This window comes from Phaenicophaeus curvirostris, chromosome 15 (assembly GCF_032191515.1).
Source record: "Phaenicophaeus curvirostris isolate KB17595 chromosome 15, BPBGC_Pcur_1.0, whole genome shotgun sequence".
Lineage (NCBI taxonomy): Eukaryota > Metazoa > Chordata > Aves > Cuculiformes > Cuculidae > Phaenicophaeus > Phaenicophaeus curvirostris.
Genome location: NC_091406.1, coordinates 19041731 through 19061868, shown reverse-complemented (window position 1 = coordinate 19061868; position 20138 = coordinate 19041731). Strand labels below are relative to the sequence as shown.

Here is a 20138-nt window from a genome sequence, read left to right as displayed (position 1 = left end):
CCAAAGGCTGGGTGCTGCACTTGGGGCACAACAACCCTAAGCAGTGCTACAGACTGGGAGAAGTCTGACTGGAAAGCTGCCAGGAGGAGAAGGACCTGGGAGTGTTGGTCGACAGCTGACTGTATATGAGCCAGCAGTGTGCCCAGGTGGCCAAGAAGGCCAATGGCATCTTGGCCTGTATCAGAAATGGCGTGACCAGCAGGTCCAGGGAGGTTCTTCTCCCTCTGTACTCTGCACTGGTGAGACCACTCCTCGAATCCTGTGTTCAGTTCTGGGTCCCTTATCACAAGAAGGACGTTGAGGCTCTGGAGCAAGTCCAGAGAAGAGCGACAAATCTGGTGAAGGGGGTGGAGAACAAGTCTTACGAGGAGCGACTGAGAGAGCTGTGGTTGCTTATCCTGGAGAAGAGGAGACTGAGGGAAGACCTCATTGCTCTCTACAACTACCGGAAAGGAGGTTGTGGAGAGGAGAAGAGGAGGGCCTCTTCTCCCAAGTGACAGGGAAAAGGACAAGAGTGAATGGCTTCAAGCTGCACCAGGGGAGGTTCAGGCTCGACATAAGGAAAATATTCTTCACTGAAAGGGTCATTAGGCAATGGAACGGTCTGCCCAGGGAGGTGGTTGACTCGCCTTCCCTGGAGGTGTTTAAGGTGCAGGTGGATGAAGTACTGAGGGGCATGGTTTAGAGACTGGTGGGAATGGTTGGACTCGATGATCCAGTGGGTCTCTTCCAACATGGTGATTCCACGAGTCTATGACCAAATAATTAACTTCTCACATTCCTGGAATCCCCTCAAACAGATTAAGGACAATCTGCTCTCCCTCCCCTTCTAACCGTTATTGTTTGTGTATCTAGGGGTCGAATCTGTGACCTCCTTCTGTTTGATTTCATCCCATATTCCATAGAAGTTCTTCTTGGAACCGCCCCACTCCCTAAGGGTCCTGTGCTGATGAACAAGTGGAGAAGAGGAGGAACAAGCCCTCAAAGTGTCCTGTGGAAGTGGCGGATCTTGCACTGCCCACTCAGAGGAAAACAAATCGGGTTTGATCTCCTAGAGCGTCATTCTCGAGTGGTGTGGAGTGAAGGTGGCGTGGAAGCATTTTTTAGGGAACCTTTCCCCTCTGGCATCAGCTCTCACATCCTATAGAGGTGCGGCACGGACCCGCACTACTCGCTAGGGTCCTGTGCTGAAGAATAAGCGCAGAAGAGGAGGAAAAAGCCCTCAAAGTGTCCCGTGGAAGGGTCCCCGAGCTGCGGATGAGGAGCTGGCGTTTAGGAGCCGGGCAGTGCTGCCCAGAGCCGCGCTCTGTCTGCGGGGAGGGAGCTGCTTCCTAGCAAAGAGAGAGCGTTCCCACTGCGCCTTTTGGCTCCGGTGGGCACGGGGAGCGCAGCCTCCAGCAGCAAAGGCCGGGCTGGCGGCTCTGCCGCGGCTGAGCAGCAGAGGAAATATTCCCCCGCGCGACGCTGGGTGGGGGTGTTGGCCGCGAACCGGCGGGTTCCTGTGCCCGCCCCGGCTTTGCAGGCACCGGCGGAGAGAAAGAGCCGCGGGAGCCGCTCGGGAAGGGCGGCGGCACACGGAGTCGGGGAGCTCGGGGGCTTTCAGGCCCCTCAGCCCGGGATTGCTGACCAAATCCGCCTCGGGCGCCGCTGGACGATGCTGGGAACGACGGAGGACGGGGAATGGCTTCTGTGGCGCGTGCGAGCGAGTGGGAGACGGAGCGGAGAGCGGCAGAGGCGAGTGATCTTGTTGCTTGTGTGCGTTTGCGTGTGTCAGAGCGGGGCCGAACCCCTCCGCTATTCCCTGGCGGAGGAGATGGAGAGGGAGTCGTTTGTGGGCAATATTGCAGAGGACCTGGGGCTTTCTCCGAGCCAGCTGGCGGCTCGCAAGGCGCGCGTTGTGTCCGAGGGGAACGAGCGGCTTTTCCACCTCAATCGAAACACGGGAGCGCTGACGGCAAAGGAGTCTCTGGACCGAGAGGAGATGTGTCCGCAGAGCGATACCTGTACGGTCTTCTTTAAGATAGTCTTTGAAAATCCCTTGGAGCTGATCCGAGGGGAGGTAGAAGTTCTTGACGTGAACGACAACTCTCCCGTCTTCCCGGAGAAGGAAGTGGTTTTAGAGATTCAAGAAACGACATCTCCTGGGTCCCGTTTCCCTCTGAAAAGCGCCAGGGACAAGGACGTGGGCAGCAACGGTTTACAGAACTACAGCCTCGAGTCCAATTCGCATTTTTCCCTCGATATCGGAATCGGGATAGGGAGGACAAAATATGCACAGCTCGTCCTAGAGCGTCAGCTTGACAGGGAAGTGCAGCCACAAATGAATTTACTCCTCACTGCCACAGACGGCGGCTCCCCACCCAGGTCAGGCACAGTCCAAGTGCGGATCGTGGTGCTAGACGCCAATGACAACACCCCGATCTTCAGTCGGGAGGTCTACGAGGTGCAATTGGCCGAGAACAGCCCCCCGGGGCAGCTGGTGGTCAGAGTCGCGGCCGCGGATCCCGACGAAGGGTCCAACGGGAAAGTGCGATACAGATTCACCCAGATATCGGAGAGGTCCCAGGATCTCTTCCAGCTGAACCCTGACACCGGGGAGATCCGGGTGGCAGGAACCGTGGATTTCGAGGAAGCGGAACGCCACGAGTTGTTTGTGAGAGCCATCGACGGCGGGGGTCTGTCTGCGCATTGCAAAGTGCAGGTGGAGGTGCTGGACGTGAACGACAACGCCCCGGAGATAACGCTCACCTCCCAGTCGGTCTCCATTCCCGAGGACGCGCCGCCCCGCACCGTGGTGGCCCTGTTGAGCGTGCGGGACCGCGACTCCGGCGACAACGGCAGGACGGAGTGCTCCATCGACGGGGACTCGCCCTTCATGCTGACGGGCGACGGGGATGAGTACTACGAGCTGAGGACGACGGCGGCGCTGGACAGGGAGCGGGCGGCAGAGTATAACGTGACGGTGAGAGCCGCGGACCGGGGCAGGAGGCGGCTGAGCTCCCGGGCGAGCCTGCGGGTGCAGGTGTTGGACGTGAACGACAACGCGCCCGAGTTCACGCAGGCGGTTTACACGGCGTCGGTGGCGGAGAACGAGGGCCCCATGGTCCGCATCGGCAGCGTGAGCGCCACGGACGCCGACGCGGGAGCGAACGGGCGCGTGAGATACGCGCTGGTGCGGCAGGAGGGCGCGGAGCAGCCCGCGGTGTCGGTGAACGCCGAGAGCGGCGCCGTTTTCCTGCTGCGGCCGCTGGACTACGAGCAGGTGCGCGCCTTGGAGGTGGCGGTGCGCGCTGCCGACGGCGGCTCGCCGCCGCTGAGCGCCCAGGCGGTGCTGCGCGTGGTGGTGCGCGACGAGAACGACAACGCGCCCGTGGTGCTGCACCCGCCCGCCGAGAGCAGCGGCGCGGCGGCGGGCGAGCTGGTGCCGCGCTCGGCCGAGGCCGGGTACCTGGTGGCCAAGGTGGTGGCGGTGGACGCGGACGCGGGGCAGAACGCGTGGCTGTCGTACGAGCTGTGGAAGGCGACGGAGCCGGGGCTGTTCCGCGTGGGGCCGCACAGCGGCGAGGTGCGCACGGCGCGGGCCGTGGCGGAGCGGGACGCGCCCCGGCACAGGCTCGTCGTGCTGGTGCGAGACCGCGGGCGGCCGCCGCGCTCCGCCACCGCCACCCTCGGCATCGCCCTGGTCGGCGGCTTCTCCGACGCCCATCTGCGGGGCGCCGAGGAGGCGCCGGCCGCCGAGCCCGAGGGGCCGCTCACCCTCTCCCTCACCGTCTGCCTGGCCTGCGTGTCCGCCCTCTTCCTGGCCACGGCGGGGGCCGCCGTGGCGGCCAAGGTGCGGCGGGCCCTGCGCAGCGCGGCCGAGAGCTTGCCCGCCTTCCCGCAGTCCGCCCCGCCGAGCAGCGCGGGCTCCCTGCCCCGCAGCTCCGTCTACGACGTCTGCTTCGCCGCCGGCAGCCTCGACGGCGACTTGCGCTTCCTCGGGCCCCTCCTGCCCTGCTTCCCCGCCGGGCTGCCCCCCGGCCCGGCCGAGCAGCGGAGCTCGCTCTGCTCCACGGAGGCGGCCAACCTCGGCGACGACGGCGACCGGGCTGCAGAGGTGAGGGACCTGCCCGGGCCGGGGCGAGGCGGGGAGCGGGGAGGGAGCAGCGCGGGGGGCTCGGGGTGTCGCTCACGTGGGGAGTCTCGGTGTTGTGGCTCAGGGGGTGGAGGAGTCCCAGGGTCGGGAGGAGAGGGCGGAGAGGGTCTGAGAGCCGCTGGTGGGGGCGTCTCAGTTGGATCTGTTAAGGCTCAGCTGCTCCCCAAGTACTGACTTATTGGGGTCTTGGGCATCCAGTTCTGAGTGTTGCCCTTAGATCAAGTGTATCAGCGCAAAGGAGGAGGGCAGCTGCACCTCGACCAGGTTCTCAAAGCCATCGAGGTTAAGGAAGGGAGGGGACTAACGTCCCCACCTCCTGGTTCCACCTCCTCTCTCTTGATAGAGGAGAGTAACATCCTCCATGCAGCAGTGTCCCACGGGTCCTTTCAGCCCCTCGCTCTTGCCTCCCTTCAAAGTCCGAACGACAACCTGCGCTCTCCGTTCTTGCAGGACAGAGCTCCCATCTCCGCAGACACGGCTCGCAGACGTGTGGAAGCAGCTTGCACTGCAAACAGGGGGAAGGAGCTCCATGACAATTCTGATCCAAACCCTTGGCTCCCCACTCAGTAAACGAGGGGAAAGGCGAGCGTGTCTGTCGTCCCTGGACAGCGTCCTCCCAGGGAAAACACCGAAAAAAGGACCAGGGAAGAACAAGGTTTCTCTGTGAGAGAGCAAACCCGTTCTCCTCTTCAGCATTGTTTTCTTCATATAAGTGTTGTGTAATTGTGACATGGACGGAGGGCGAGGACTGTGTTGCATGTTGATTACCCCGGGACTCCGTGCACGACAATGACAACATTATTACTTCTCAATGTTAAGGGTAATACTGAAATCTGGAAGCATATCTTCACGATAGCTTTTTCCTACATCACCTTTCTGAGTTTATTTTTCTTCTGAGAGCGTTCTGGAATCGTGTCTTCAGTCTCTTTACTCCAGGAGTAAAGACCAGGTGACCAGGAGTTCGCTGGTTCCTCAAACTGTAAAGCGTGGGCTTTTAGCAATGTATTCGTTTTCTCTTATAAGGTAAAGTGCAAGGTAACATTTCCGGCTTGTTGAGTATAAAGTAGTAGAGAATTGAAAGTGCTGTTTGTGGTTTTACAGTGAAACAGGCTTTTACACTCTGCTTGACGAACTGTAGAAGACAGAGCGTAGAGCAGCTTTCTGTTTTCTTTTCCTTTCATTAATCCGTAATGAGCTATAAAGTGTATGTGATATTTCCCGTCGCTCGCACATTTAAGCAATCAAATGCCTGAAGTCAATTAACCCAATAAAATCCACCTTGCAACTCCCTCGTGTGTGTGTGGTGTCTGTGCGATCACTAGTCAGTCTCCAAGCAGGATTTCAGGAATCTGTCGATGCATTTGGAGGGGGTTTTATGCAAGGGAAAAAGCGTGATCTGAGGTCAGCTCTCGGTGCAATGAGAGGAGCAGCGCGAGTCTCCGCGAGAGGGAAGGGCACCGAAGAGCAGAATTTCGAGACTCAATGCGTGCATTGTGGAGTAGACTTTATGCAGGGGAAATCAGAGCGACTTGGACATCCTCTGAAGGCAGAGAAGGGTGGAGGGCGATTTTCTGTGGGAAGCAGAGGTCCAAGAGATGCTGCTTAAAGCGCCTTCGAGCAGCCTCTCTCTTTGGAATCGGGAGGAACAATCCCGGTGCATTTCAGAAAAAAATTGCCCTTTGCCATGGGTCACTTTCTGTTCATCCAAGGCAATGTTTATGCCAGCTTCTAGTTTAGAGAGTGTCTGAGAGCTGCTGCTGCGGGCCTCCTAGGAGGATCAGGCTCGTCTCAGCTGCCCTCCAAGTCCTCACTTCTCGCGCTCCTCTGCATCCAGCTCTGAGCGTTGCCCTTAGATCAAGCCTATCAATGTAAAGGAGGAGGGCAGCTGGACCTCGACCTGGTTCTCAAAACCGTAGGGGTTAAGGAACAGAGGGGAGTAACGGCCCCACCGCCTGGTTTTCTTCATATAGGTGTTCTGTAATTGTGACATGGACGGAGGGCGAGGACTGTGTTGCATGTCGATAACTCACAGATTCCGTGCATGACTGTGAGAGCGTTATTACTTGTGGAGACATTTTACAGAGAAGAAGGCCTTGCTGCTATGGGCCTAGTTGATACCGAGCAACTCTGAGAAGTCCCTAAAACAGAGGCAGTCTTCTGATAAAGAAAAGCCAGCTGAAAGGAACACAAGAGCTAGTTCGGTGGAATCAGGTACGAACTGACAGAAAAACAACGTATGAGAACTATCAACTTAGTCAATTTTTGTGTAACTTCTTTTTTTATCATGCGCAGTATTTTAACCAATAATATAGCTTTGTGGCCAGTTAGCTTTAGCTAATAATACACTGTAGATACCCTCGTGGGCACCCAGTTATGTAACCAAAAAGGGTTATAAAGAAACAGCTAAGTCAATAAAATGTCTTCGATCCATCAGTTCGAAGTCCGTGGTTTCAATCCCCTCAATTACTTCTAAATATTAAGGGAAATACTGAAACCTGGATGCTCATCTTTAAGATAGCTTTTTCCTACATCACCTTTTCTGTGCTTATTTCTCTTGAACGGTACCTTCAATGTCCCATCGCTGCGTGTCCTTAGATCCCTGGGCTTTGCTGCTGTCTCCGTTAGCTGCGGACCGTTAGCGTTTGTGTATCCGGGGCTCTAATTAGTGACCTCCCTGTGCGCTTCGCTGCCTTTTATCTCCCAGCCCTGCGGCGCCGCCTCCTCCCCCCGGGGCAGGAGCTCAGCCCGGTCGCTGAGCACAAAGCCCTCTGGAGCCCTTGCAAGGCCGCCGGGTGCGGCGAGCGGAGCGCGGAGCGTGTGTCTCGGCGAGAGGGAAGCGCGGTGGCGGTGGCGGGAGGCGCAGTCCCGCCGCGGCCCGCAGGGGGGAGCTCCCGGCCAAGGCGGCGCCGAGCGGCTGCGGGCGGGGAGGCGCCCGAGCCCGGCCCGGCCCTGCCCAGCGCAGCGCAGCCGGGCGGCGGCGAGCGGCGGCGAGCGGGGCCCCGGGCCAGCCGCTGCCGGGCCGCCAGCCGCACTCGGCCCCAGGGAGCCCGCCCGCCCTCGCCGCCGCCCTCGCCGCCGCCCTCGCCGCTGCCGGGCGCCGCTCGCCGCCGAGGACCGCGCGCCCGAGCCGCCCGCCGGAGCCCGCCCGCCGCCCCGCCATGGCGATCGCAAGGCAAGTGCTTTGTCTCTCTGCTCTCCTCTCGCTGCCGCACGCTCGCTCCCAGCCCCTGCGCTACTCCGTAGCCGAGGAGGCGCCGAGCGGCTCGCTCGTAGCCGACGTGGCCGAGGACGCGGGGCTGGCCCCGGCGCAGCTCTCGGCTCGCCGCGCCCGCCTGGCCTCGGAGGACGGCCGGCAGCGCTTGCGCTTGGACCGCGCCACCGGCCGCCTCGTCGTGGCCGAGAGGCTCGACCGGGAGGAGCTGTGCGCCCAGGCGCCCGCCTGCACGCTGCCCTTGGAGCTGCTGCTGGCCGACCCGCTGCAGTTCTTCCGCATCGAGGTGGCCGTGCGGGACGTCAACGACCACTCGCCCCGCTTCCCGGACGAGCAGACCACGCTTAGGATCCCAGAGAGGACCGACCCCGGCTCGCGTTTTCCTCTAGAGGGCGCTGTGGACCTGGATATTGGTAGCAACAGCGTCCAAGGTTACAGCATCTCTCCCGAGAACGAGTACTTTAGTGTCTCCTTTGGGAGCCGGAATGACGACGATCAATATGTTGAACTCATTTTGGAAAAGCCTCTAGACAGGGAGGAGCAGGCAGAGATGAGTTTCAGTCTCATTGCTGTGGACGGGGGCTCTCCCCCGAGGAGTGGGACCACCCAAATTCACATTATCATTCTAGATGTAAATGACAATGCACCGATCTTCACACAGGAGCTGTATGTCGGTCAGGTTTTGGAAAATGCACCGGAGGGCACCGTAGTTCTGAGTGTCGTGGCAACTGATCAGGATGCAGGTTCTAATGGGGAAATTTTCTACAGGTTCAGCCAAGAGGCTGGCAAGAGTGAATCAGCATTTGAGATTGATGCCAAGAGCGGTGAAATTAAACTCAGAAAGTCTCTGGACTTTGAGACAGCACAGAAACACGAGCTCAGAGTTCGGGTGACAGACGGTGGGGGCCTTTCAGCAATCTGCAAGGTGTTGGTGGAGGTGCTGGATGTGAATGATAATGCACCAGAGCTGGTGGTGAGCTCCTTCAGCAGCCCCCTCCCTGAAAGTGCGTTACCTGGGACAGTGGTTGCCTTCTTCACTGTCAGGGACCATGATGCTGGAGCCAACGGGAAGGTCACCTGTGCCCTTGATGACCAGTTGTCATTCTCCCTGCGGTCAGCCTATAAGAATTACTATGAGCTGGTGACTGTGACCACACTGGACCGGGAGGAGACAGCATGGTATATCCTGACTGTCACAGCAGCAGATGCGGGGTCACCTCCTCTCACCACCACCCAGACCTTCACCGTGGACATCTCTGATGTCAACGACAATGCACCTGTTTTCAACCAGACATCATACACCATGTACGTGCGTGAGAACAATGTCCCCACTGTTCTTGTCGGAGCTGTCCATGCCTCAGATGCTGACATAGGGCCCAATGCCAAGGTGACCTATTCCCTGATACCATCTCAACGAACAGAACGGCCTCCCTATTCCTGCATTTCTGTGAACTCTGAGAATGGGCACGTGTTTGTGCTGCGACCTCTGGACTATGAGCAGCTGAAGCAGCTTGAGGTCTTGGTGATTGCCTCTGATGCAGGGTCTCCTCCCCTCAGTGCCAATGTCACTGTCCGCCTTGTTGTGGTGGATGAGAATGACAATGCTCCACTGGTGCTGCATCCAGCCCAGGACAGCAGCCCCGCATCCAGCGAGCTGGTGCCCATGTCGGCTGAAGCGGGGTACCTGGTCACCAAAGTGGTGGCTGTTGATGCCGACTCAGGGCAGAACTCATGGCTCTCGTACCACCTGCTGAAGGCCACTGACCCCGGTCTGTTTGTGGTGGGTGCCCAAAGTGGGGAAGTGCATCTGAGGAGGCCAGTGACAGAGAGAGACACTGTGAAGCAGAAGCTCATCATCCTGGTGCGAGACAACGGGCGACCACCGCTGTCGGCCACAGCAGCACTGAGTGCACTTCTGCTCAATGACTTCTCAGATGTGCGACTACCACACAGCAGCCTGGCCACAGAGGATGACAGTGACTCCTTGACAACCTATTTAATCATTTCCTTGGTCTTCGTCTCACTGCTCTTCCTTACATCTATGGCAGCCTTCATCACTTGCAAGGTGTGCAAGAGAAAGGAGCTGAAGGATGAGCATGTCATTTACTCTGCCAGCAACTTTCCAAGCAGCCTGGCTGATGCAGCCTCTGTAGTGACCCTGCCCCATCCCTATTGCTACGAGATCAACCTCACAACTGGCTCGGGCAACAGCGAGTTCAAGTTCCTGAAACCCATCCTGCCCAGCCTGCCACCACAGCACGGTGCTGTGGATGGGGACACCGATGATGAGAAGGTTTTCCCCCATATCCCTCTCAGCGGCGAGGATGTGACACCAGACAACACAGGGATGCTCTCTGGGGAAGAGTTCAATAGTCTTTCCTTTAGCTAGGATGGAATCAGCACAGCCAGATGCTTCAGGTGTATTGACAGGAAGGGATCTGTGGCTATTTTTCCTGCACAGTTCATCTGCATTTAAAACTGGCATCAGTGATTTTCCTCAAATTCTAACTCACAAGAAAGTTTGTCTCCTCCTCCAAAAAAACCCAGTCCAAACAAAAGACACTCTCAGTCACTTAATAATGTTTCAGGACTTTTATAGCCTTTTCTGACTCCTTTGAGAACGTATTTAATTCCAGTTCTCCCAGCCAAGTTCTTGTGTCACTTGCTGTTGTTCAAAGCTGTGGGCCTCTTATTCTGTGCTGTAATGCAATGGGAAGGTTGGGCCGACAAATCAAATGCTCCCTGAAATGCACGTAGCGGTCGTTCTGGTCAGGAAATTTCTTCACTATGAGAGTGGTGATTCACTGCAACAGGTTGTACAGGGAAGTTGTGGCTCCCCACAAATGGAGGTGTTCAAAGCCAGGTTGGATGGGGCCTTGGGCAGCGTGATCTACTGGGACGTGTCCCTGCCTGTGGCAGGGAAGTTGGAACTAGATGATCTTTAAGGTCCCTTCCAACCCAAAGTATTCTATGATTCTATGAAATCAAGGGAATTGTGAGTACTGCGTTACAACATGGTGCATGCATAGAGCTGTTTCTTCTCTGGGTTCAGGATGTCTCTGTCTGAGATATGTAGGTTGTGTGTGTTTTGCCTTCTGGTCACTCTGTCTGTCTGTACAGCCCTTGTGTGACTGTATACACTGCACAAAGGCTGCCCAGGAAGCAGGGGGCTGATCATTTCCAGGCATTGTGGTGCACAGCATTGCAGCTCAGCTCGCAAGATAGACACTTAGAGCCTTTGTGTACAGAAGTCTCATCCTCTCTGGGGGAGAGCTGTATTGGGCACGAGGTCTTCCTTTATCTCATAAGAGAGTTGTATCCTTGGAATTTCCTTGGAATTATGCCGTCATTAATGATGGTGGAATGGGATGGGACTGAATAGAATGTTTTAGCTGGAAGGGACCTGCCAATATCCTCTTAGACCAACTGCTTGAACCTCCCCTGAGGCAGCTTTGAAACATTCCCCCATGTCCTCTTGTTTGATGTGAGAGGGAAGAGATCACCCCCTCCTTCTCTCAGACTCCTTTTCTCCAAACTAGGCAGACCCTCAGTCCTGAGGTGCTCCTCACAGAACATTCCTTGCAGACCCACCACCAGCCTTGTAGCTGCCCTCTGGAAGCATTCCAGTAACTTAACATCCTTCATAAATGGTGGGGCCCAGATCTGCACACAGGACTCAAGGTGAGGCTGCACCAAGACTGAATTGAGCTGGAGACTCTCTTGACTGGCTGGTTATTCTGCGTTTATGCTTCCCAGGATGTGGTTTGCCCTTTTGTCTGTCATTCTGAAATATATTTAACCAAACTGGCCCTAGAATTGAACCCTGAGAACACCACTGCTGAGCAGTCACCAGGTAGATGTAGCCCAAGTAACTACACAGCTTTGAATCATAGAATCATAGAATCATAGAATAACCAGGCTGGAAGAGACCCACTGGATCATCAAGTCCAACCATCCCTATCAAACACTAAACCATTCCCCTTAGCACCTCGTCCACCTGTGCCTTAAACCCCTCCAGGGAAGGTGACTCAACCACCTCCCTGGGCAGCCTGTTCCAGTGCCCAATGACCCTTTCTGTGAAGAATTTTTTCCTAATGTCCAGCCTAAACCTCCGCTGGTGGAGCTTGAGGCCATTCCCTCTTGTCCTGTCCCCTGTCACTTGGGAGAAGAGGCCAGCACCCTCCTCTCTACCACCTCCTTTCAGGTAGTTAGAGAACGCAATGAGGTCTCCCCTCAGCCTCCTCTTCTCCAGGCTAAACAACTCCAGCTCTCTCAGCCGCTCCTCGTAAGCGGAGCCCTGCAATTCAGGCAGTTCATGTCATAGTTGGACACAATGTCAAGAAGATTGCTGGAACAGTATAACAAATGTTAATACAATCCGAAAATACAAAATCCACTGACCATCCCAGATGCACGAGCCAGGTGATGTAGAAGGACATTGAATTGATTTAAAGAGACTTTGCCCTGGTGAACATGTTGATTGTGCCTGACAAGTGCATTATTCGTTAAATGACTTTCAATAGTACTCAATCCTTGTTGGACAGGTGGAATAGCTCTGGCGAGCTTCCAGTCAGCAGGGACCTATCAAATCCCTTAAAATCTTCAGTAGATGATCTAGAGGGGTCCTACTGTAACATCCGCAAGCTCCTTCAGTACTCTGTGAGGGCCCCCATCAGGCCAAATGGACTTGTGAATATTCAGCGGATACAGCTGTTCTCTGACAATTTCAGCGTCCATGAAGGAAAAGTCGCTGTTCCCACCCTCATGGTCCTCCAACACAGTGGACTGGGCAGCCCAAGGTCAGGTGACTGTCTTCAACAAGTATCAATCCATTCTTTTCTTTAGAACTCCTTCTGCTATAAACAAATTGAAAAAGTCTTTCTCGGTGACTGACACAGCACTGGTGAATTTTGCCTCTAACTGAGCTTTGGTCTATGGTGTGTTCTCCCTGCATAAACAAACCACAGGTCTGCAATCTTCCTGTAAAGACTGACCTTGCTTCCAGAGAATATAGCATTTATTTCCCGACTTGAGCTCTTTAAGGAGTTCCCTGTAGTCCAGATGGACTTCTGCCCCTCTTGCTTGACTTTTGGCACAGTGGCATTGCCTGTTCATAGACTATAAGTGTAGAGTTGTGAAAACACATTCATTGTCTTTTGGTGCAGCATTTGCTTTCTCCTTTTTACTGTTTCTCCTTCTAATTTGTGGACTGTGTTTGAGCATTGTCTTGCCAATTCCTCTTAAGAAGGACTGTCCCCCCATCTATAATAAGGGTATGTTTGACTGGCAGAGAATATTTGGGAACGCTCCCACAGTGTTGTGCTGCAGTTTTGAACTGTTCTCTTGTAATCTGGAAGAGCTTTGTGTGTAAAAGTGAAATAAACAGAACACATGAATGCCATGTGTGGAGACAGCAGTCTTTGTGGAGTGTTCATTCTTGGAAAAGTCTGTGAATATTTTTCAAAAGGCTGGGACCTTTTTTCTCCTGTTATCTCTTGGCTGAATTAAGGTTTAGCAGGGGCATTTCTTCAGTTTGGAGACACAGCCAGTAGATAATTCAGGAAAATGTTGGGGAAGAGGGATTTGCTGTCAGGCCTCTGTGGCTCTTCTGAGCACTGAGCTTCTGATGGGGCCTAGTTAGATCCAGGTCAGAGGAACCTGGTCCCTCCTCGAAGAGTGGCCTTGGGTGTGCAAAGGCCCTGCAAATCAGTAAGGTTGAGGAGTGAAATTTCCAACTCTTCTGACAGCTCTGGCTGTGGATGACAACTGTTTGTTTTTTCAGCACGAAGTGTTTTGATTCTAAATATTTTCAGCCATTGATTTCACAAAGACAACAGACATTTTCCTTCCAGGAGGTGCTAGGGGATCGCCAGGAGGTGGGCATTTGGTGGGTGAAAACTGCAGTCAGGAGGAGGCTTTGCTGTCCGGAAACACAGAGGACTGGATCTGTGCCTTCTGCCAGGCCCCCATAAAAATATAAGTCCTGAGCCAGGGCTGGTGTATTGATTCTGAGCAGAAGACCATTGTACATGGAGAACTGAGTGATCCACAATCCAATTAATGTGGAAAGGCACAGACCTTTGCTGTGCTGTGTTGTGCTAGAAAATCCCTGGTCAGCAGGAGAAACTCAGCCAGCTCACTGGAACCATGGAACCTGCAGGCAGCTCCCACTTGCTGCTAGAGAGAAAGCCACATGTGAACAAGAGCTCTACCTACAAACTTCTTTTAGCATGACAGCCGAAGTGAGGAGTAGAATCACTTTCTTGCATGAAAGTCTTAAAATGGCTTGAATGACTCAAATAGGACCAAGCTTTCTTTTCTTTGATGGGGTTCTGCATGGCTGCTGTGCATGGCTGGAGCCCTGCCTGAAGTAACTGCCCAGAGTTTTCCTCATCTACAGGGACAGAGCGGTATCTATGCAGATCTCCAATAGCATGAGCAACAATGAATGAGGAATGAATGACATCTGTCTCTCTCAGTCTCACTGAGACCCCGAGGAACCAGCACTTCTTGGTCTAAGTCAGCTGCTTCTGGGATCATTTCATCTGGAGGGTCCAGGTGTCTGATGCAGTTCCTAACCAGATGGTTTATTATGTTTTTTACCATGTGAGAGGGGGAATGTTGAGGCCCTCCAATACAGGAAACAACACACTGCTGAGCTTCCCGAGGTGCTCGTCAGAGTAGGATGTGTGGGTGGGTAGGACTTGTGTGAGAGACTACCCTGAATGAGAGCTGTGGGATAGTCTCCTATTACAGCTGGAGAGACCATCTGAGAGTTGCTGCAGCGTGGTGAGGATTGGAGCTGGAGACGGAGTGGGAGTCCAATGTGTGGGTGCAGCTGGAGATTGTGTATGAAAATTACAACATGCCACAGGTGCTGTACCTGCCATCGGTGGGCACAGGCTTGGCGGTGTCAGGCATGGATCTAGCATCACCATCGTGGGAGCCCGGCTCGCTGGTGGCCAAGGTGGTGAGGGTGGATGCAGGTCAGAAAGCTTGTCTGTTGTATGAGCTGTGGAAGTTGATGGAGCTGACTAGCTTCCAGAGATGACACGATACTTTTTTCCCTTTGAAGTCTATCAGGAGTTCCCTGTTGGGCTCAGCTGGTCTTCTCTGCTTGCTTGAGTTATGACACGGCAGCATAGACTGTGAATGTAGAGAACTGTGAAACCACTTTCATGGTTGTCACATCCCAATGGAGACAGAGTAGGACTCAGGACTGCACTTAAACAGTTAGCTTATTACCTATAATGCTACAATTCTATGTCAAGAGTATGAGCTTAAGTCTAGACCAATATTAATATCCTCTAGAGGTTTGTGAGGGGCTCTACGACCTGTCCGGAGTTCAGTGATTAAGTCTTTATAGATGTTTCCACAAAGTTCCTGCGAGTGGAGCTTCTGCGGACTCTCTCATGTATGGACTCAAAGAACTGCAGAATCATAGCTCAGGCCACTTCCAACACACGAATCGTACAGTTTCTACATTTCTATTCCATCAAAATACAACATATGTTGTTTTCTATTCACAAATCTTAGTACTTCTGCATTAAGTATGGCGTCCCAGTCTTTGTTCTGTGGTTATGGTGTAACTCTGCTATATCTGATATGCGGGGCAGGGGGGATACTAAGGAGCCAGTTTGATCATCCCGATTGGCAAATGGGTGGTGAGACCTAATGGACCCCTCACTCTCCCATCTCCCCTCGGTTTCCCCATGTTAGTGCCTCCCAGGTGCAATCTTGAACTCTCCCTTTTACCGAGTTTGATCCTGCCTCTAATGATCACATAGTGAACTTTACACATTCCTGGAATCCCCCTAAAACAGGTCGTAATCCGTCTGCATTTTTCTGTGAGATCCTTTGTGATGATCAAGTATAATCTCTTCTCCTTCCCTTTCTCATTTACAAATTGCTGGTTGTACCTCTTGAGATTGTCTTGAATGGTGCCTTTAATGGACCATCACTCAGTGTTCTTCGATATTTAACCTTTGCTATTTCCTCCATTAGCTCCTGATCGTTAGCGTTTGAGTATCTGGGCGTTTAATTTGTGACCTCTCCATTTTGATTCCTTGCATTTTATGCTAAGTCTCTGTGTTCATGAATCGTTACCCAGGTGATGGAGTTCGAGCTTGTTCTCCTATAGAAGCAGTTTTGTGTCCTTTGGGCGAGGTGTGATCCACAATGCGAAGAAAACAGAATGAGGATGTTGTGTCCTAGAGCAGCAGTGTCATTCTGGGCTGGTGGTGAGGGAGGGTGATGGGGAAGCATTTCCTTAGGGAACCTTTCCCCTCTGGCACCAGGTCTCCTATTCCATAGCGGTGCGGCTCGAACCCGCCCGACTCGCTAAGGGTCCCGTGCTGATGAACAAGCTTAGAAGAGGAGGAAAAAGCCCTCAATGTGTCCTTTGGAAGTAGCAGATCTTGCACTGCCCACCCAGAGGAAAACCCCGAGCTGCGGATGAGGAGCTGGCGTTTAGGAGCCGGGCAGTGCTGCCCAGAGCCGCGCTCTGTCTGCGGGGAGGGAGCTGCTTCCTAGCAAAGAGAGAGCGTTCCCACTGCGCCTTCTGGCTCCGGCTGGGCACGGGGAGCGCAGCCTCCAGCAGCAAAGGCCGGGCTGGCGGCTCTGCCGCGGCTGAGCAGCAGAGGAAATATTCCCCCGTGCGACGCTGGGTGGGGGTGTTGGCCGCGAACCGGCGGGTTCCTGTGCCCGCCCCGGCTTTGCAGGCACCGGCGGAGAGAAAGAGCCGCGGGAGCCGCTCGGGAAGGGCGGCGGCACACGGAGTCGGGGAGCTCGGGGGCTTTCAGGCCCCTCAGCCCGGGATTGCTGACCAAATCCGCCTCGGACGCCGCTGGACGATGCTGGGAACGACGGAGGACGGGGAATGGCTTCTGTGGCGAGTGCGAGCGAGTGGGAGACGGAGCGGAGAGTGGCAGAGGCGAGTGATCTTGTTGCTTGTGTGCGTTTGCGTGTGTCAGAGCGGGGCCGAACCCCTCCGCTATTCCCTGGCGGAGGAGATGGAGAGGGAGTCGTTTGTGGGCAATATTGCAGAGGACCTGGGGCTTTCTCCGAGCCAGCTGGCGGCTCGCAAGGCGCGCGTTGTGTCCGAGGGGAACGAGCGGCTTTTCCACCTCAATCGAAACACGGGAGTGCTGACGGCAAAGGAGTCTCTGGACCGAGAGGAGATGTGTCCGCAGAGCGATACCTGCACCGTCTTCTTTAAGATAGTCTTTGAAAATCCCTTGGAGCTGATCCGAGGGGAGGTAGAAGTTCTTGACGTCAACGACAACTCCCCCGTCTTCCCGAAGAAGGAGGTGGTTTTAGAGATTCTGGAAACGACATCTCCTGGATCCCGTTTCCCTCTGCAAAGTGCCAGGGACAAGGACGTGGGCAGCAACGGTTTGCAGAACTACAGCCTCGGGTCCAATTCGCATTTCTCCCTCGATATCGGAATCGGGATAGGTGGGACAAAATATGCACAGCTCGTCCTAGAGCGTCAGCTGGACCGGGAAGTGCAGCCGCAAATGAATTTACTCCTCACTGCCATCGACGGCGGCTTCCCACCAAGGTCGGGCACAGTCCAAGTACGGGTCGTGGTCGTAGATGCCAATGACAACACCCCGATCTTCAGTCGGGAGGTCTACGAGGTGCAACTGGCCGAGAACAGCCCCCCGGGGCAGCTGGTGGTCAGAGTCGCGGCCGCGGATCCCGACGAAGGGTCCTACGGGAAAGTGCGATACAGCTTCAGCCAGATGTCGGAGAGGTCCCAGGATCTCTTCCAGCTGAACCCTGACACCGGGGAGATCCGGGTGGCAGGAACCGTGGATTTCGAGGAAGCGGAGCAGCACGAGTTAGTTGTGAGAGCCACCGACGGCGGGGGTCTGTCTGCGCACTGCAAAGTGCAGGTGGAGGTGCTGGACGTGAACGACAACGCCCCGGAGATAACGCTCACCTCCCAGTCGGTCTCCATTCCCGAGGACGCGCCGCCCCGCACCGTGGTGGCCCTGTTGAGCGTGCGGGACCGCGACTCCGGCGACAACGGCAGGACGGAGTGCTCCATCGACGGGGACTCGCCCTTCATGCTGACGGGCGGCGGGGATGAGTACTACGAGCTGAGGACGACGGCGGCGCTGGACAGGGAGCGGGCGGCAGAGTATAACGTGACGGTGAGAGCCGCGGACCGGGGCAGGAGGCGGCTGAGCTCCCGGGCGAGCCTGCGGGTGCAGGTGTCGGACGTGAACGACAACGCGCCCGAGTTCACGCAGGCGGTTTACACGGCGTCGGTGTCGGAGAACGAGGGCCCCATGGTCCGCATCGGCAGCGTGAGCGCCACGGACGCCGACGCGGGAGCGAACGGGCGCGTGAGATACGCGCTGGTGCGGCAGGAGGGCGCGGAGCAGCCCGCGGTGTCGGTGAACGCCGAGAGCGGCGCCGTTTTCCTGCTGCGGCCGCTGGACTACGAGCAGGTGCGCGCCTTGGAGGTGGCGGTGCGCGCTGCCGACGGCGGCTCGCCGCCGCTGAGCGCCCAGGCGGTGCTGCGCGTGGTGGTGCGCGACGAGAACGACAACGCGCCCGTGGTGCTGCACCCGCCCGCCGAGAGCAGCGGCGCGGCGGCGGGCGAGCTGGTGCCGCGCTCGGCCGAGGCCGGGTACCTGGTGGCCAAGGTGGTGGCGGTGGACGCGGACGCGGGGCAGAACGCGTGGCTGTCGTACGAGCTGTGGAAGGCGACGGAGCCGGGGCTGTTCCGCGTGGGGCCGCACAGCGGCGAGGTGCGCACGGCGCGGGCCGTGGCGGAGCGGGACGCGCCCCGGCACAGGCTCGTCGTGCTGGTGCGAGACCGCGGGCGGCCGCCGCGCTCCGCCACCGCCACCCTCGGCATCGCCCTGGTCGGCGGCTTCTCCGACGCCCATCTGCGGGGCGCCGAGGAGGCGCCGGCCGCCGAGCCCGAGGGGCCGCTCACCCTCTCCCTCACCGTCTGCCTGGCCTGCGTGTCCGCCCTCTTCCTGGCCACGGCGGGGGCCGCCGTGGCGGCCAAGGTGCGGCGGGCCCGGCGCAGCGCGGCCGAGAGCTTGCCCGCCTTCCCGCAGTCCGCCCCGCCGAGCAGCGCGGGCTCCCTGCCCCGCAGCTCCGTCTACGACGTCTGCTTCGCCGCCGGCAGCCTCGACGGCGACTTGCGCTTCCTCGGGCCCCTCCTGCCCTGCTTCCCCGCCGGGCTGCCCCCCGGCCCGGCCGAGCAGCGGAGCTCGCTCTGCTCCACGGAGGCGGCCAACCTCGGCGACGACGGCGACCGGGCTGCAGAGGTGAGGGACCTGCCCGGGCCGGGGCGAGGCGGGGGGCGGGGAGGGAGCAGCGCGGGGGGCTCGGGGTGTCGCTCACGTGGGGAGTCTCGGTGTTGTGGCTCTGGGGGTGGAGGAGTCCCAGGGTCGGGAGGAGAGGGCGGAGAGGGTCTGAGAGCCGCTGGTGGGGGCGTCCCAGGAGGATCCGTTAAGGCTCAGCTGCTCCCCAAGTACTGACTTATTGGGGTCTTGGGCATCCAATTCTGAGGGTTTCTCTTAGATCAAGTGTATCAGCGCAAAGGAGGAGGGCAGCTGCACCTCGACCTGGTTCTCAAAACCATCGAGGTTAAGGAAGAGAGGGGACTAACGTCTCGACCTCCTGGTTCCACCTCCTCTGTCTCTGGAAAGAGAACAGTAGCGTTCTCCGTACAGCAGTGACCGACGGGTCCTTTCAGTCCCTCGCTTTTGCCTCCCTCCAACGCCCAAATTACAACCCGCGCTCTCCGTTCTTGCAGGACAGAGCTCCCATCTCCGCAGACACGGCTCGCAGACGTGTCGAAGCAGCTTGCACTGCAGACAGGGGGAAGGAGCTCCATGGCAATTCTGATCCAAACCCTTGGCTCCCCACTCAGTAAACGAGGGGAAAGGCGAGAGTGTCTGTCGTCCCTGGCCAGCGTCCTCACAAGGAAAACACCGAAAAAAGGACCAGGGAGGAACAAGGTTTCTCTGTGAGAGAGCAAACCCATTCTCCTCTTCAGCATTGTTTTCTTCATATAAGTATTGTGTAATTGTGACATAGACGGAGGACGAGGACTGTGTTGCATGTTGATAAATCCGAGACTCCGTGCGTGACTGTGAGAGCCTTCTTCCTTCTAAATGTTAAGGGAAATCTTGAAACCTGGAAGCGTATCTTCAAGATAGCTTTTTCCTACATCACCTTTTCTGAGTTTATTTTTGTTTTGATAGCGTTCTGTAATCATGTCTCCATTCTCTGCACTCCGTTAAAACCGATTTAATTAGAAACGATTGACAGCGGCACTCCGCACATTTGAGCAGGAGTTCACTGATTCCTCAAACTGTAAAGCGTGGGCTTTGAGCAACGTATTCGTTTTCTTTTATAAGGTAAAGTGCAAGATAACATTTCCGGATTGTTGAGTATAAAGTAATAGAGAATTGAAAGTGCTGTTTGTTTTTTTGCAGTGAAACAGGCTTTTACACTCAGCTTGAGGCACTGTAGAGGACAGGGCGTAAAGTAGCTTTCTGTTTTCTTCTCCCTTACTTAATCGATAATGAGCTATGAAGTGTATGTCATATTTCCTATCTGTCGCACATTTAAACAATCAAATGCCTGATGTAAATGAACGCAATAAAAAAACCCTTGCAACTCCCTCGGGTTTGTGGAGGATCACTAGTCCAAGCAGAATTCCGAGAATCAACCCGTGCATTTTGCAGTAGATTTGATGCAGGGAAAATCAAAGCGACTTAGAAGCAGGACATTCTCAGAAGGCGAAGCAAGGTGGAG

The 20138-nt window shown here is 55.9% G+C and overlaps 3 protein-coding genes across 3 annotated transcripts; all 3 read left to right on the top strand.

Annotated features, from left to right (window-relative positions):
• Positions 1–1654: 1654 nt before the first annotated feature.
• Positions 1655–4668, top strand: LOC138727264 (protocadherin beta-15-like). The gene is made up of 3 exons (XM_069869558.1): positions 1655–4172; positions 4353–4484; positions 4586–4668. Exons 1-3 carry the CDS (start codon positions 1655–1657, stop codon positions 4666–4668), a joined length of 2733 nt encoding a protein of 910 aa, XP_069725659.1.
• Positions 4669–7293: 2625 nt separating this feature from the next.
• On the top strand, positions 7294–9735 carry LOC138727263 (protocadherin beta-15-like). Its single transcript, XM_069869557.1, has one exon. It carries the CDS (start codon positions 7294–7296, stop codon positions 9733–9735), a length of 2442 nt encoding a protein of 813 aa, XP_069725658.1.
• Positions 9736–14211: 4476 nt separating this feature from the next.
• LOC138727262 (protocadherin beta-15-like) lies at positions 14212–19054 on the top strand. The gene is made up of 3 exons (XM_069869556.1): positions 14212–14332; positions 15879–18716; positions 18897–19054. Exons 1-3 carry the CDS (start codon positions 14212–14214, stop codon positions 19052–19054), a joined length of 3117 nt encoding a protein of 1038 aa, XP_069725657.1.
• Positions 19055–20138: the final 1084 nt, after the last annotated feature.

Coding starts and splice junctions, on each gene's coding strand:
- LOC138727264 (XM_069869558.1), top strand. CDS start 1,655: ATGCTGGGAACGACGGAGGACGGGGAATGGCTTCTGTGGCGCGTGCGA. Junction 4,173..4,352: donor GGGCTCGGGGTGTCGCTCAC/GTGGGGAGTCTC, acceptor TGTTGCCCTTAG/ATCAAGTGTATCAGCGCAAA. Junction 4,485..4,585: donor CTCTCTCTTGATAGAGGAGA/GTAACATCCTCC, acceptor CCGTTCTTGCAG/GACAGAGCTCCCATCTCCGC.
- LOC138727263 (XM_069869557.1), top strand. CDS start 7,294: ATGGCGATCGCAAGGCAAGTGCTTTGTCTCTCTGCTCTCCTCTCGCTG.
- LOC138727262 (XM_069869556.1), top strand. CDS start 14,212: ATGCCACAGGTGCTGTACCTGCCATCGGTGGGCACAGGCTTGGCGGTG. Junction 14,333..15,878: donor GGTGGTGAGGGTGGATGCAG/GTCAGAAAGCTT, acceptor GCTGCTTCCTAG/CAAAGAGAGAGCGTTCCCAC. Junction 18,717..18,896: donor GGGCTCGGGGTGTCGCTCAC/GTGGGGAGTCTC, acceptor GGTTTCTCTTAG/ATCAAGTGTATCAGCGCAAA.